General features: G+C 43.6%; 1 protein-coding gene across 1 annotated transcript in view; it reads right to left on the bottom strand.

The window, feature by feature from the left end:
* Positions 1–16,491, bottom strand: part of LOC139449355 (asparaginyl-tRNA synthetase-like) — a 25,561-nt gene extending 9,070 nt beyond the window's left edge. The window contains exons 1-10 of the mRNA XM_071230685.1: positions 16,324–16,491; positions 13,494–13,603; positions 12,178–12,298; positions 11,788–11,928; positions 11,239–11,319; positions 8,628–8,743; positions 8,159–8,291; positions 6,720–6,821; positions 5,521–5,558; positions 2,609–2,672 (exon numbers count right to left, since the gene is read on the bottom strand). Of these exons, the coding sequence (XP_071086786.1) occupies positions 2,609–2,672; positions 5,521–5,558; positions 6,720–6,821; positions 8,159–8,291; positions 8,628–8,743; positions 11,239–11,319; positions 11,788–11,928; positions 12,178–12,298; positions 13,494–13,603; positions 16,324–16,491 (1,074 nt within the window). The remainder of the gene's footprint in view (positions 1–2,608; positions 2,673–5,520; positions 5,559–6,719; positions 6,822–8,158; positions 8,292–8,627; positions 8,744–11,238; positions 11,320–11,787; positions 11,929–12,177; positions 12,299–13,493; positions 13,604–16,323) is intronic.

Genomic DNA, 16,491 nt, shown 5'->3' with positions numbered 1-16,491 from the left:
TCTACATAGGAGACTCACAGACAGCAGTGATACGACAGATGCTACTTCTACGTGGGAGACTGACAGACAGCAGAGATATGATGGATGCTACCTCTACGTAGGACACTCGCAGAGACACGACAGATGCTACTCCTATGTAGGAGACTGACAGACAGCAGAGATACAACGGATGATACTTCTATGTGGGAGACTGACAGACAGCAGAGATATGATGGATGATACTTCTACGTGGGAGACTCACAGACAGCAGAGATATGATGGATGCTACTTCTAAGTAGGAGACTCGCAGACAGCAGAGATACGATGGATGATACATCTATGTAGGAGACTGACAGACAGCAGAGATACAATGAATGATACTTCTATGTAGAAAACACAGACAGCAGAGATACGATGGATGCTGCTTCTACGTAGGAGATTGACAGACAGCAGAGATACAACCGATGATACTTCTATGTAGAAGACACAGACAGCAGAGATACGATGGATGCTGCTTCTATGTGGGAGACTCACAGACAGCTGAGATATGATGGATGCTGCTTCTATGTGGGAGACTCACAGACAGCAGAGATACGATGGATGCTGCTTCTATGTGGGAGACTCACAGACAGCAGAGATACGATGGATGCTGCTTCTATGTGGGAGACTCACAGACAGCAAAGATAAGATGGATGCTACTTCTATGTGGGAGACTCACAGACAGCAGAGATACGATGGATGGGACTTCTATGTGGGAGACTCACAGACAGCAGAGATGTGAAGGATGCTACTTCTATGTGGGAGACTCAGACAGCAGAGATACGATGGATGCTGCTTCTACGAAGAAGACTCACAGACAGCAGAGATACAACCGATGATGCTTCTATGTGGGAGACTCACAGACAGCAGTGATACGATGGATGCTGCTTCTATGTGGGAGACTCAGAGACAGCAGAGATACGATGGATGATACTTCTATGTGGGAGACTCACAGACAGCAGAGATACGATGGATGCTGCTTCTATGTGGGAGACTCACAGACAGCAGAGATACCATTGAGGATGCTTTTATGTGGGAGACTCACAGACAGCAGAGATGTGAAGGATGCTTCTCCTTCATAGGAGACTCACAGACAGCAGAGATATGATGGATGCTACTTCTATGTGGGAGACTCACTGACAGCAGAGATGCGATGGATGATACAAGGGGTGTTCACTAAAGATTTCCCCTGACCCTCTTCCGATGGACCTAGTGGAATGAAACTTGGCTAATACCTATGGCTTCTCCACATAGGAACCACCAAGAGTTACACACTTCTCCCATCGTTTTATGCAACTATGGAGACCTCGCTTGTAAAAGCCCTCATTTTGCGTCTCAAACCAGGACTTGACTTCAGAAATCAGTGTTTCATCATCTGTGAAACGTTTTCCCTTCAAAAATGACTTCATGTTTGGAAAGAGGTGGAAGTCAGGAGAGTAAGGAGGATGTGGAAGGATTTCATAGCCACAGGACCACGCTTCTGTCAGGGCAACATGAGAGTTGTGTACTGGAGCATTGTCTTGCAGGAGACAGACACTCTTTGTCAGCATGCCACGCCTCTTAAGCTTGATAGCGTCCCGCAATTTCCGCAGCAGTGAAGCATAATAAGCTCCTGTAATTGTGGTACCCTTTGCCAAGAAATCCATCATCACTACTCCGTGCTGGTCCCAAAACAGCACCTGCCTGCAGAGGGTTGGACACGTGCCTTCTTTGGGGTTGGTGACTCCACATGCTTCCATTGCATCGACTGAACTTTAGTCTCAGGATCATAGTGATGGACCCATGTTTCATCCTGTGTGATAAGTCTGTCAAAAAAGTTTGCCTGTTTTTTTTGGCACATGTCCAAAAGATCCTTTGAGCAATTGACTAGTTCCTGCTTTTGGAAAGCGGTGAGCAACCTGGGAATCCATCGTGCAGACAACTTATGCATGTTCAAATTGTCATGGATGATTTTTTCCACAGACCCTACACTGATCTTGACATCTTGTGCTAACTGGCGAACAGTTATACGTCAGTCTGCCAAAATGGCGGTCTCTACTTGATGGATAGTGTCCTCATCTATGGCTGAATGGGGCGACCACATACAGAATCAGTTTCCACAGATGTCCGACGACACTTGAACTGGCGATGCCAGTGTTTAACAACGTCATATGATGGGGCATCTTCCCAGTAAGTTACTTTCATTTCATTGAAAGTTTCTTTTGATGTGCGACCTTTCAAATATAAAAACCTAATCACTGCTTGGTATTCTACTGGCTCCATTGTCACACCCTACTCAATCATAACACCTGTAAAAGTGGTAAGATTAATAGTTCGGTGCTGCAAATTCAGACATAACCCATAGATACATGTATCATTACACATGTGAAATTTCAACCAAATATGATAACCCTAAGTGGTTTAGGGGCAATCTTAAATGAACACCCCTCGTACTTCTACTTAGGAGACTGACAGGCAGCAGAGATACGATGGATGCGACTTCTATGTGGGAGACTCAGTGACAGCCGAGATGCGATGGATGATACTTCTACTTAAAAGACTGACAGACAGCAGTGATACGATGGATGCTACTTCTACATGGGAGACTCACCTGCACCTTAAACTGGAAGGTGTTATTGGCATGTAGGAGAGAAATGGCTTCAGTGTAGGTGATCCTGGAACAGTTTGATGTGGTACAATTGTAGGGCAAGAAGGATAATAGTAGACAAGTTCCATCAGAAAACTATACACAAGAAAAGAGGGAATGAACTGTGGAGTTGATGTTGTGGGTCTCTATTTACGAGGAGTTGATGTTGTTCTGAAGGTTGTGGGTCTCTATTTGTGTAGAATTGATGTTGTTCTGAAGGTTGCGTTTGTCTATTTATGTAGAGTTGATGTTGTTCTGAAGGTTCCGGGTGTCTATTTATGTAGAGTTGTTGTTGTTCTGAAGGTTGCGGGTGTCTATTTATGTAGAGTTGTTGTTGTTCTGAAGGTTGTGGGTCTCTATTTATGTAGAGTTGATGTTGTTCTGAATGTTGCGGGTGTCTATTTATGTAGAGTTGTTGTTGTTCTGAAGGTTTTCGGGTCTCTATTTATGTAGAGTTGTTGTTGTTCTGAAGGTTGCAGGTGTCTATTTATGTGGAGTTGATGTTGTTCTGAAGGTTGCGGGTCTCTATTTATGTGGTGTTGATGTTGTTCTGAAGGTTGCGGGCGTCTATTTATGTGGAGTTGATGTTGTTCTGAAGGTTGCAGGTGTCTATTTATGTAGAGTTGATGTTGTTCTGAAGGTTGTGGGTCTCTATTTATGTAGAGTTGATGTTGTTCTGAAGGTTGTGGGTCTCTATTTATGCAGAGTTGATGTTGTTCTGAAGGTTGCAGGTGTCTATTTATGTAGAGTTGATGTTGTTCTGAAGGTTGTTGGTCTCTATTTATGTAGAGTTGTTGTGGTTCTGAAGGTTGTGGGTTTCTATTTATGTGGAGTTGATGTTGTTCTGAAGGTTGCGGGTGTCTATTTATGTAGAGTTGATGTTGTTCTGAAGGTTGCGGGTGTCTATTTATGTAGAGTTGATGTTGTTCTGAAGGTTGCGGGTCTCTATTTATGTAGAGTTGATGTTCTGAAGGTTGCAGGTGTCTATTTATGTAGAGTTGTTGTGGTTCTGAAGGTTGCGGGTGTCTATTTATGTAGAGTTGATGTTGTTCTGAAGGTTGTGGGTCTCTATTTATGTGGAGTTGATGTTGTTCTGAAGGTTGTGGGTCTCTATTTATGTGGAGTTGATGTTGTTCTGAAGGTTGTGGGTCTCTATTTATGTGGAGTTGATGTTGTTCTGAAGGTTGTGGGTCTCTATTTATGTGGTGTTGATGTTGTTCTGAAGGTTGCGGGTGTCTATTTATGTAGAGTTGATATTGTTCTGAAGGTTGCGGCTGTCTATTTATGTAGAGTTGATGTTGTTCTGAATGTTGCGGGTGTCTATTTATGTAGAGTTGATGTTGTTCTAAATGTTGTGGGTCTCTATTTATGTAGGGTTGATGTTGTTCTGAAGGTTGTGGGTCTCTATTTATTTGGAGTTGATGTTGTTCTGAAGGTTGCGGGTGTCTATTTATGTAGAGCTGATGTTGTTCTGAAGGTTGTGGGTCTCTATTTATGTGGAGTTGATGTTGTTCTGAAGGTTGCGGGTGTCTCTTTATGTGGAGTTGATGCCGTTCTTAAGGTTGTGGGTCTCTATTTATGTAGAGTTGTTGTTGTTCTGAAGGTTGCAGGTGTCTATTTATGTGAAGTTGATGTTGTTCTGAAGGTTGCGGGTGTCTATTTATGTAGAGTTGATGTTGTTCTGAAGGTTGCGGGTGTCTATTTATGTAGAGTTGTTGTGGTTCTGAAGGTTGCGGGTGTCTATTTATGTAGAGTTGATGTTCTGAAGGTTGCAGGTGTCTATTTATGTAGAGTTGTTGTGGTTCTGAAGGTTGCGGGTGTCTATTTATGTAGAGTTGATGTTGTTCTGAAGGTTGTGGGTCTCTATTTATGTGGAGTTGATGTTGTTCTGAAGGTTGTGGGTCTCTATTTATGTGGAGTTGATGTTGTTCTGAAGGTTGTGGGTCTCTATTTATGTGGAGTTGATGTTGTTCTGAAGGTTGTGGGTCTCTATTTATGTGGTGTTGATGTTGTTCTGAAGGTTGCGGGTGTCTATTTATGTAGAGTTGATATTGTTCTGAAGGTTGTGGGTCTCTATTTATGTGGAGTTGATGTTGTTCTGAAGGTTGTGGGTCTCTATTTATGTAGAGTTGATGTTGTTCTGAATGTTGCGGGTCTCTATTTATGTAAGGTTGATGTTGTTCTGAAGGTTGTGGGTCTCTATTTATTTGGAGTTGATGTTGTTCTGAAGGTTGCGGGTGTCTATTTATGTAGAGCTGATGTTGTTCTGAAGGTTGTGGGTCTCTATTTATGTGGAGTTGATGTTGTTCTGAAGGTTGCGGGTGTCTCTTTATGTGGAGTTGATGCCGTTCTTAAGGTTGTGGGTCTCTATTTATGTAGAGTTGTTGTTGTTCTGAAGGTTGCAGGTGTCTATTTATGTGAAGTTGATGTTGTTCTGAAGGTTGTGGGTGTCTATTTATGTAGAGTTGATGTTGTTCTGAAGGTTGTGGGTATCTATTTTTGTAGAGTTGATGTTGTTCTGAAGGTTGCGGGTGTCTATTTATGTAGAGTTGATGTTGTTCTGAAGGTTGCGGGTGTCTATTTATGTAGAGTTGATGTTGTTCTGAAGGTTGCGGGTGTCTATTTATGTAGAGTTGATGTTGTTCTGAAGGTTGCGGGTGTCTATTTATGTAGAGTTGATGTTGTTTTGAAGGTTGTGGGTCTTTATTTATGTTGAGTTGATGTTGTTCTGAAGGTTGTGTGTATCTATTTATGTCGAGTTGATGTTGTTCTGAAGGTTGCGGGTGTCTATTTATGTAGAGTTGATGTTGTTCTGAAGGTTGTGGGTCTTTATTTATGTAGAGTTGATGTTGGTCTGAAGGTTGCAGTGCTCTCACCGCTTGAACTGCCGTGTTGCCATTGCCTCCACAGTCTCCTACAACAAGACAGGAACCCAGTGTTACTTCCACTTCGTAATACTAAGATTATCCCATGAATTATATCTCCATTCTATTAGGATAAATACCCTGGACCAACTGGCCACAAAAGATTGTTTGGGAATTAACGTCAAGATCTCCATCTCTCCTTTCACAGAAGTACAGTATGTATGGGCCAGAAATCATCAACCCAGGAGAGTGTGACCTAAACATACATGCTATTCAGCTTGGTATAACAGGTCAGTGTGACCTAAACATACATGTCATTCAGCTTGGTATAACAGGACAGTGTGACCTAAACATACATGCCATTCACCTTCATATAACAGGATGCAATGACCTAAACATACATACTATTCAGCTTGTTATAACAGGACAGTGTGACCTAAACATACATGCTATTCAGCTTGTTATAACAGGACAGTGTGACCTAAACATACATACTATTCAGCTTGTTATAACAGGACAGTGTGACCTAAACATACATACTATTCAGCTTGTTATAACAGGACAGTGTGACCTAAACATACATGCTATTCAGCTTGGTATAACAGGACAGTGTGACCTAAACATACATGCCATTCACCTTCATATAACAGGATGCCATGACCTAAACACAAATGCCATTCACCTTCATATAACAGGATGCCATGACCTAAACATACATGTCATTCAGCTTGTTATAACAGGATGCCTTGACCTAAACATACATGCCATTCACCTTCATATAACAGGATGCCATGACCTAAACATACATGCCATTCACCTTCATATAACAGGATGCCATGACCTAAACATACATGCCATTCAGCTTGGTATAACAGGATGCCATGACCTAAACATACATGCCATTCACCTTCATATAACAGGATGCCATGACCTAAACATACATGCCATTCACCTTCATATAACAGGATGCCGTGACCAAAACATACATGCTATTCAGCTTGTTATAACAGGTCGGAGTCACCTCAATATGCATGCCATTTCGCTAGGTGTAACAGGTCTGCATGAACTAAACATGCATGCCATTTCACTTGGTGTAGCAGGTCGGCATGACCTAAACATACATGCCATTCAGCTTATTATAACAGGTCGGCATGACCTAAACATACATGTTATGCCGGTGTGACCTAAACTTTCCACATACTGCTACTTGCCCTTTGCTTCTCGGCGCCTGTATTCTGCAGGTAGTAATGAACATCTTCCTGAGCTGACTCCATCACTGTCTGCGTCGTCGTCCTCACCATCTCCTCCATCACCTGAAATATGTTTTGTTTTGTTTGTTGTTTAACGCCACACTCAGCAATATTCCAGCCATATGACCGTGGTCTGTAAATAATTGAGTCTGGACCAGACAATCCAGTGATTGACATCATGAGCATCGATCCACGCAATTGGGATACAATTACATGCATCAACCAAGTCAGCGAGCCTAACCACCTGATCACTTTAGTCCCCTCTTATGACAAGCATAGTTGCGAGTTACGGCAAAAATGGGTTGCTGAAGACTTATTCTACCCCAGATCTTCAAGGGTCCTGAAATATGTACACCTTATCAGTAGACATACACACTATCAGACAGCGTTGTAGCTCACCTGCTCCATGTCCGTCATCTGTAGGTATGTACACTATATATATACACCTATTTACAGTGTTGTAGCTTACCTGCTCCGTGTCCTTCATCTGTAGGTATGTACACTAATATACCTAGTTACAGTGTTGTAGCTCACCTGCTCCTGGTTCATCATCTGTAGGTATGTACACTAAATATACACCTTGTTACAATGTTGTAGCTTACCTGCTTCATGTCCGTCATCTGTAAGTATGTACACTATATATACCTATTTACAGTGTTGTAGCTTACCTGCTCCGTGTCCTTCATCTGTAGGTATGTACACTAATATACCTAGTTACAGTGTTGTAGCTCACCTGCTCCTGGTTCATCATCTGTAGGTATGTACACTAAATATACACCTTGTTACAGTGTTGTAGCTTACCTGCTTCATATCCGTCATCTGTAGGTATGTACACTATATATACCTATTTACAGTGTTGTAGCTTACCTGCTTCATGTCCGTCATCTGTAGGTATGTACACTATATATACCTATTTACAGTGTTGTAGCTCACCTGCTCCTGGTTCATCATCTGTAGGTATGTACACTAAATATACACCTTGTTACAGTGTTGTAGCTTACCTGCTTCATATCCGTCATCTGTAGGTATGTACACTATATATACCTATTTACAGTGTTGTAGCTTACCTGCTTCATGTCCGTCATCTGTAGGTATGTACACTATATATACCTATTTACAGTGTTGTAGCTTACCTGCTTCATGTCCGTCATCTGTAGGTATGTACACTATATACACCTATTTACAGTGTTGTAGCTTACCTGCTCTGTGTCCTTCATCTGTAGGTATGTACACTAATATACCTAGTTACAGTGTTGTAGCTCACCTGCTCCTGGTTCATCATCTGTAGGTATGTACACTAAATATACACCTTGTTACAGTGTTGTAGCTTACCTGCTTCATGTCCTTCATCTGTAAGTATGTACACAAAATATACACCTTGTTACAGTGTTGTAACTTACCTGCATGATATCCTCCAAGGTGTCTGTGAACACCAACTCAGCTTCGATCATGTAGAATTCACACAAATGGTGGCGTCCACGTGAGTTTTCTGCTCTGAACGTTGGACCAAACGTGTAAACTCTGGACAAGCCCCTGTGATGAACACAAGGAAACACAGAGTTCAAACATTCTATATTCCTGTATGAATGCACATCAGCACTCAGCTAGTAAGTACATAGACAATATTTGTTTGTTTCTTTGTTTTTGTAATGCCGCACTCAGCAATATTCCCTTATGTAAATAATCAAGTCTGGACCAGACAATCCAGTGATGGACATCATGAGCATCAATCCACATAATTGGCATACGATGACATGCATCATCCAAGTCAGGTAGCCTGAACACCCGATCCAAACAGTCGCCTCTTACGACAAGCACAGTTTGGAAACATAGACAATTCAAAGGCCGGATACATTCAATGTGACTCACCCTGACATCACCTCCAGGTGCAGCTGGCCAGATACGTTCAAGTATGTTGGACATTTAAAGAAGTGATTGGCCTCACGGTCACCTTCCACTGGTTGTGTCAGCTGAGAGTTGGCAGGCTGTGAACAAGGGAAGAACAACCCCACTCACAGGCTGCTCCACACATTTCAATCACTGTCATCAGCTGCTTGCAGGCATTACATTACAATCAGTATCGTATAGTATATCACATTTACATATATAGGATATAACATGACCTTCAATTTCATATCAGATTTATGTGCCAAGTGATATAATTTTCAGTATTCATTTCATAGTTTTCAAACTTAACACTTACTTCCATGTGGAATACCTCCCTTGACTGATGTAGGGTTAACACTTACTTCCACATGGATGACCTCCCTAGTCTGCTGTAGGGTTAACACTTCCATGTGGAAGACTTCCCTTGTCTGCTGTAGGGTTAACACTTACTTCCACGTGGAAGACCGCCCTTGTCTGCTGTAGGGTTAACACTTCCATGCGGAAGACCTCCCTTTTCTGCTGTCTGGTTAACACTTACTTCCACGTGGAATACCTCCCTTGACTGATGTAGGGTTAACGCTTACTTCTACATGGAAGACCTCCCTTGGCTGCTGTAGGGTTAACACTTACTTCCACGTGGAAGAACTCCATTGTCTGCTGTAGGGTTTACACTTCCATGTGGAAGACCTCCCTTTTCTGCTGTCTGGTTAACACTTACTTCCAAGTGGAAGACCTCCATTGTCTGCTGTAGGGTTAACACTTCCATGTGGAAGACCTCCTTTGTCTGCTGTCTGGTTAACACTTACTTCCACGTGGAATACCTCCCTTGACTGATGTATGGTTGACACTTCCACGTGGAAGACCTCCATTGTCTGCTGAAGGGTTAACACTTCCATGTGGAAGACTGACCTTGTCTGCTGTCTGGTTAACACTTACTTCCATGTGGAAGACCTCCATTGTCTGCTGTAGGGTTAACACTTCCATGTGGAAGACCTCCCTTGGCTGCTGTCTGGTTAACCTTTACTTCCACGTGGAATACCTCCCTTGGCTGCTGTCTGGTTAACACTTACTTCCACGTGGAATACCTCCCTTGACTGATGTATGGTTGACACTTCCACGTGGAAGACTGCCCTTGTCTGATGTAGGGTTAACACTTACTTCCACGTGGAAGACCTCCATTGTCTGCTGTAGGGTAAACATTTACTTCCACGTGGAAGACCTCCATTGTCTGCTGTAGGGTTAACATTTACTTCCACGTGGAAGACCTCCATTGTCTGCTGTAGGGTTAACATTTACTTCCACGTGGAAGACCTCCATTGTCTGCTGTAGGGTTAACATTTACTTCCATGTGGAAGACCTCCCATGTCTGATGTAGGGTTAACACTTGCTCCCATGTGGAAGACTGCCCTTGTCTGCTGTAAGGTTAACTCTTCCATGTGGAAGACCTCCCTTGTCTGCTGTAGGGTTAACACTTACCTCCACATGGAAGACCTCCATTGTCTGCTGTAGGGTTAACATTTACTTACTTCCATGTGGAAGACCCCCCTTGTCTGATGTAGGGTTAACACTTGCTTCTATGCGGAAGATTGCCCTTGTCTTATGTAGGGTTAACACTTACCTCCACGTGGAAGACCTCCATTGTCTGCTGTAGGGTTAACATTTACTTACTTCCATGTGGAAGACCTGCATTGTCTGCTGTAGGGTTAACATTTACTTACTTCCATGTGGAAGACCCCCCTTGTCTGATGTAGGGTTAACACTTGCTTCCATGTGGAAGACTGCCCTTGTCTGCTGTAAGGTTAACACTTCCATGTGGAAGACCTCCATTGTCTGCTGTAGGGTTAACATTTACTTACTTCCATGTGGAAGACCTCCCTTGTCTGCTGTAGGGTTAACATTTACTTACTTCCATGTGGAAGACCTCCCTTGTCTGATGTAGGGTTAACACTTACTTCCACGTGGAATACCTCCCTTGACTGATGTATGGTTGACACTTCCACGTGGAAGACTGCCCTTGTCTGATGTAGGGTTAACACTTACCTCCATGTGGAAGACTGCCCTTGTCTGATGAAGGGGTTAACACTTACTTCCACGTGGAAGACCTCCATTGTCTGCTGTCTGGTTAACACTTACTTCCATGTGGAAGACCTCCCTAGTCTGATGTAGGGTTAACACTTGCTTCCATGTGGAAGACTGCCCTTGTCTGCTGTAGGGTTAACACTTCCATGTGGAAGACCTCCCTTGTCTGCTGTAGGGTTAACACTTACCTCCACGTGGAAGACCTCCATTGTCTGCTGTAGGGTTAACATTTACTTACTTCCATGTGGAAGACCTCCCTTGTCGGATGTAGGGTTAACACTTACTTCCATGTGGAAGACCTCCCTTGTCTGCTGTAGGGTTAACACTTACTTCCACGTGGAAGACCTCCCTTGGCTTCTGTAGGGTTAACACTTACTTCCATGTGGAAGATCTCCCTTGTCTGTTGTAGGGTTAACACTTACTTCCACGTTGAAGACTGCCCTTGTCTGCTGTAAGGTTAACACTTACTTCCACGTGGAAGACTGCCCTTGGCAGCTGTAGGGTTAACACTTACTTCCACACAGAAGACCTCGCCTGCTCCCTCACAGTCACTGGATGTCAAGATGGGCGTGTGGATCTGACAGAAGCCATTTTCCTGAAACAGTATGATAGAGTAACTGGTTTAGGGTGGACTGAGAGTGTAGGGTCCAAAGAACTTACTGGAATAGGGCCCAATAGATAAGGGCAGGATCCATGAGACTGTGATGGTGTAGGGTCCAAAAGACTGGCCTAGGTTAGGATCCAAGGGACTGTGCAACAGTTGGGTCCAAGAGAGTCAAGGTTAGGGTCCAAAAGACTGGCCTAGGTTAGGATCAAAGGGACTGCGCAACAGTCGGGTCCAAGAGAGTCAAGGTTAGGGTCCAAAAGACTGGCCAAGGTTAGGATCCAAGGGACTGCGCAACAGTCGGGTCCAAGAGAGTCAAGGTTAGGGTCCAAAAGACTGGCCTAGGTTAGGATCCAAGGGACTGGGCTACAGTCAGTTCGAAGAGAGTCATTCAAATGAGCTTGTGGACAAAGCATAGGGCAAGAATTTGAACCTAGAGACATAGAATATGATGTTTACCTGGAAGTATTTGTGGAAGGCCATGGTGGCTTGACTCCTGATCCTCAACAATGAACTGAAGGTGTTTGTGCGTGGTCGGAGATGGGGATATGTGCGGATGTAATCTGCAGAGTGCTTCTTCCTCGCTTTGAAGGGAAATTCCTACAATATTCAAAACAAAGGTAACTAAAGGACAACAGAGACATGTGCCTGTCAACGCAACACCCTATAAATTACAGGAGGACGTTAGGGAGTCACACAGCTACGACCATCATAAGTCTGTGTCAGTGTACCTAGGTCTGGTCAGATACCAGTGATGTGGGTCACAAGGTCAAGTCCTTGGTTTCAGAAAACTTGCAATGAAGAAACACAAGTGTCAGATATGTAGTCAAAGCGGGAGAAGATTCTTACCACAGGATCACAAGGTCCCAACACTTGCAGTCTGTGTGCTGCCACCTCCACCATCTGCCCTGGATGTGAGCTCTCAACCAGTCTGCCCTCCACGGACACACAGCACCCATAGGTCACATCACTGCAACAACACGCGTGACATCACTGCAACAACACATGTAACACCACTGCAACAACACATGTAACACCACTGCAACAACACATGTAACACCACTGCAACACCACACATAACAACACACACACACACCATGCACCTGACACACCCACTGACACACCCACATCATGTACCATGTATCTCCACCATCTGCCCTCCACGGACACACATCACCCATAGGTCACATCACTGCAACAACACATGTAACACCACTGCAACAACACATGTAACATCACTGCAACAACACATGTAACACCACTGCAACAACACATGTAACACCACTGCAACAACACATGTAACACCACTGCAACACCACACATAACAACACACACACACACCATGCACCTGACACACCCACTGACACACCCACTGACACACCCACATCATGTACCATGTATCTCCACCATCTGCCCTGTGTGTGAGCTCTCAACCAGACTGCCCTCCATGGACACATGTAACAATGCTGCAACAACACATATAACAACAGACATAACACCACTGCAACAACACACGTAACATTGCTGCAACAACTGACACACCCACTTCATTCACCTGACACACTCACTGCATGCACCTGATACACCCACTTCATTCACCTGACACATCAACTGACACACCCACTTCATGCACCTGACACACCCACTTCATGCACCTGACACACCCACTTCATTCATTCACTCACTTCATTCACCTGACACATCAACTGACACACCCACTGCATTCACCTGACACACTCACTGCATGCACCTGACACACCCACTTCATTCACCTGACACATCAACTGACACACCCACTTCATGCACCTGACACACCCACTTCATTCACCTGACACATCAACTGACACACCCACTTCATTCACCTGACACATCAACTGACACACCCACTTCATTCACCTGACACACTCACTGCATGCACCTGACACACCCACTTCATTCACCTGACACATCAACTGACACACCCACTTCATGCACCTGACACACCCACTTCATTCACCTGACACATCAACTGACACACTCACTTCATGCACCTGACACACCCACTGATACACTCACTTCATGTACCTGACACACCCACTTCATGCACCTTACACACCCACTTCATGCACTTGACACACCCATATATTACAAACATATATCAAAGGGACCTTTATAACAGCACGTACCTGCCACAAAGACTTGGATCTGCCACAACCTGGAGTGGTTTGACACAGGAGCCATCTGAGACATGCAAGAAGATGACATCACGATGTCCACGTAGTGCTCGGACCCATCCCTGAAACATATCTCACAGGGTAAGTGTTCAACTTCACCTTTTCAGACTTATCATTTCTTACTGGAAATACTTAGCATGACACACGGTTGCATCTAACTTACCACACCTTATTTAGGTAAATCAAAAATGATTCTTTAACATTAAGATAACATCTACTAGTCCTGTGAACATATGTCATAAGCGAACGTTTTTTCATGACAGGCAGCTGTCATCATGGCATCAATCTGGCCCAATTCAAACCAGTGGAGTAAGTTGGGTTCAACATCCCTTGAACAGTGATTCCTGTTATATTATGGCATGTCATCTTAATATCATGATATAACATTTATACTAAGTTAAGCAGAAGCGGTTTGACCCTCATACCAAGCAGGCCTCTCTCCCACAGCCCAGAGGGTTGTACCGACTCTTTGTGGCACCCTCAGCTATATTCTAAGATATTGTAAATTGTTCATTGTTAATTGTTCTTGTAAATAAAATTGTGATTGGTCTCCTGTGATTCCGGCTCTTTGCTGACTAATTCCCCCAAGAAAACCAGCAAGCCATTTGCATGATTTGGAAGGTTTTGTTCATCCGAACAGAACCATAATATTAATGTGAGAGGAAAGACCATAGTGATGCAGGTCTTAGAAGTTTACAACTTTGGTAAAACCCATGAGCACAGGTTTGGTGTTGACAAACCAAGAAACAAAACTGGGGCTAAAGCACGATCATGTTTCTGGCATGCCCAAGGGATGCAACTCTGCACAGCGAATTGCAGCGCCTTAGATGACCAGGCACCCTCCCACCCCCCGTGCCCCAAAGCCACTGGATGACAGCTAGCATGATCAGCCATCCAGACCATCACATTGTAACCACCTGATCCTCAGCAGTCTTACAAACCCTGGAACCTTGTTTCAGTGTTCAGAATCTCAGCAAAGGAATGCTTCATTATTACAGATTTACAGATTCAGGTGAGGTGGAAAATAAATAAAAGAGAAATAAAGAACAAACTTCAAAAGTGTTATATTGTCTCAAAATATATTTTGACCAAGTATAGTTAAGGAGGTACCTACCTATGACTGTTTTTGGCACAACTCATTACTCATTACTTACTTACAATGCTTGAAAGCGTGTTGTTTGTTTCCTTATTACCACCCTCCCAGTGGTAATATTGAATAGTGGGGCAGTGGTTTATTTACTCTGCTGTTTGGCGTTTTACAAGTTAAATATCACAAAATATGGACCACTACTAACTAAATATGTAAAAACTTTCATTACATTTGGAATAAAGGTGACTGAGTAAATGCCATCATGGCCATAAACAGCGTTTTCAATATGGCTGCCACTGTGGCCTAACTGAAAATGAGATTCGAACCTCTTGAAGAAATTGGGGTGTTATCATTGGCAGGAGCATGCATGTGGAGTTTCAGCTTCATGGATCCTATGCTTCCTGAACAGAAGATGTTTAAGAAGATTGAGGCAAGATTCTCTATTGTTTCCAACATGGCAGTTGGCCTCTGTTCGGGCATTCTGGGGGAAAAACAATAACAAAGGCAACAACCAGTCCCGGGGAATTGCTGTAGATCAATGCCCCTTTAAAGCGTTCGCTCGTTACACCGAAGACCCGGGTTCAATTCCCGACATGGGTAAAATGTGTGACGCCCATATCGGGTGTCTGAAGCCGTGATATTGCTGGAACATTGCTAAAGGCGGTGTAAAATCAAACTCACTCACACACCCCTTAGCGATTTTCTCTTCAGATGCATTAAAGTTTCTCTGGGTAGTCACAATTTTATGAATAACAACTTCTTTAATATGATTTAGCATTATTTAGCTAAATCGGTTTATGGTCAGCTCCGCATAACAAATACTAGTAACTATTCCCATTTACTATTTTCCACCATTTGTTTACAAACATACTCCTCTCACAAGACCCGCCAAAATACTCCCCATGGCAACCATACGCAATTTCTCCCATGACGTCACTACCCTTGGTCTCATGTCACTACTTTTACTCCCCAACCATTAAGTCATTCTAACAACACAACGTGTCAGGCGGTTAGCATTTCACCTCTTCCCCCACCCCCCAAACCACCCCAATTGTCAGGTTGCGCCTTTTTTCCACAGTGAACGACATTGTTCAAAGTCTTATCAAGTTTATAAATGTATCGTTCTTATTGCTGGTAATCTATTTCAATAAATTTGGTACAGTGGGCATGGTGCAGTCGGGGTGTTTGGTATAACACCATGCTGGTGTGTGTACGATACTCTGGCTGCCTGCTAACTACAGCGGGAGCCCAAATTCTTCTGCCCGCTGTTTCCGCGGGGGAGTGACAGTATCTTTGCTGTGGGTCCTGTCTGCCAAGCACGGTGGAGGGACAACTTGACCCGCCATAGGGTCTGTATGCGATTTCTAGTCCGCGGTAGGACCTTGCTTATCGCCCCCGACTGCATCATCCACACTCTGCCCATTATATCTCACAATACATCACTGTTTGTTAATCTTTCCATCTAAGGTAGTCTGAACATAATAGTGTAAAAAGCGACGTTTCGGTATACATCGTTATATAGTTGTCAAGCACGACTGTCCTGCTTGACAACGGTATAAGGATCTGTACCGAAACGTCGCTTTTAACAATATTAAAGAAGTTGTCATTCCTGAAATTGTGTCTACCTTGTCATCCGTCAACTTCTAAGTGGGCATAATGCCTATCAAACAATTTAAATTTTCTCCTTCGTACCTTTACTTTGACATTGTCTTGAATCAGTGACTTTTCGAGCATACGTGCTATTGATTGCTTTGCAAAACTATAGCACCTATAACTGTTTCCCATTCCCTTGCATATGCGTAGAAGTGGATTTATGGTTGCAAATCTTGATTTCCATAAGTTTGTCAATGGCGCGGCCAT

Source organism: Haliotis cracherodii, unplaced genomic scaffold (genome assembly GCF_022045235.1).
Source record: "Haliotis cracherodii isolate W230 unplaced genomic scaffold, xgHalCrac1.p SCAF_8, whole genome shotgun sequence".
Classification (NCBI taxonomy): Eukaryota; Metazoa; Mollusca; class Gastropoda; order Lepetellida; family Haliotidae; genus Haliotis; species Haliotis cracherodii.
This window is presented reverse-complemented; position numbering and strand designations above follow the sequence as displayed.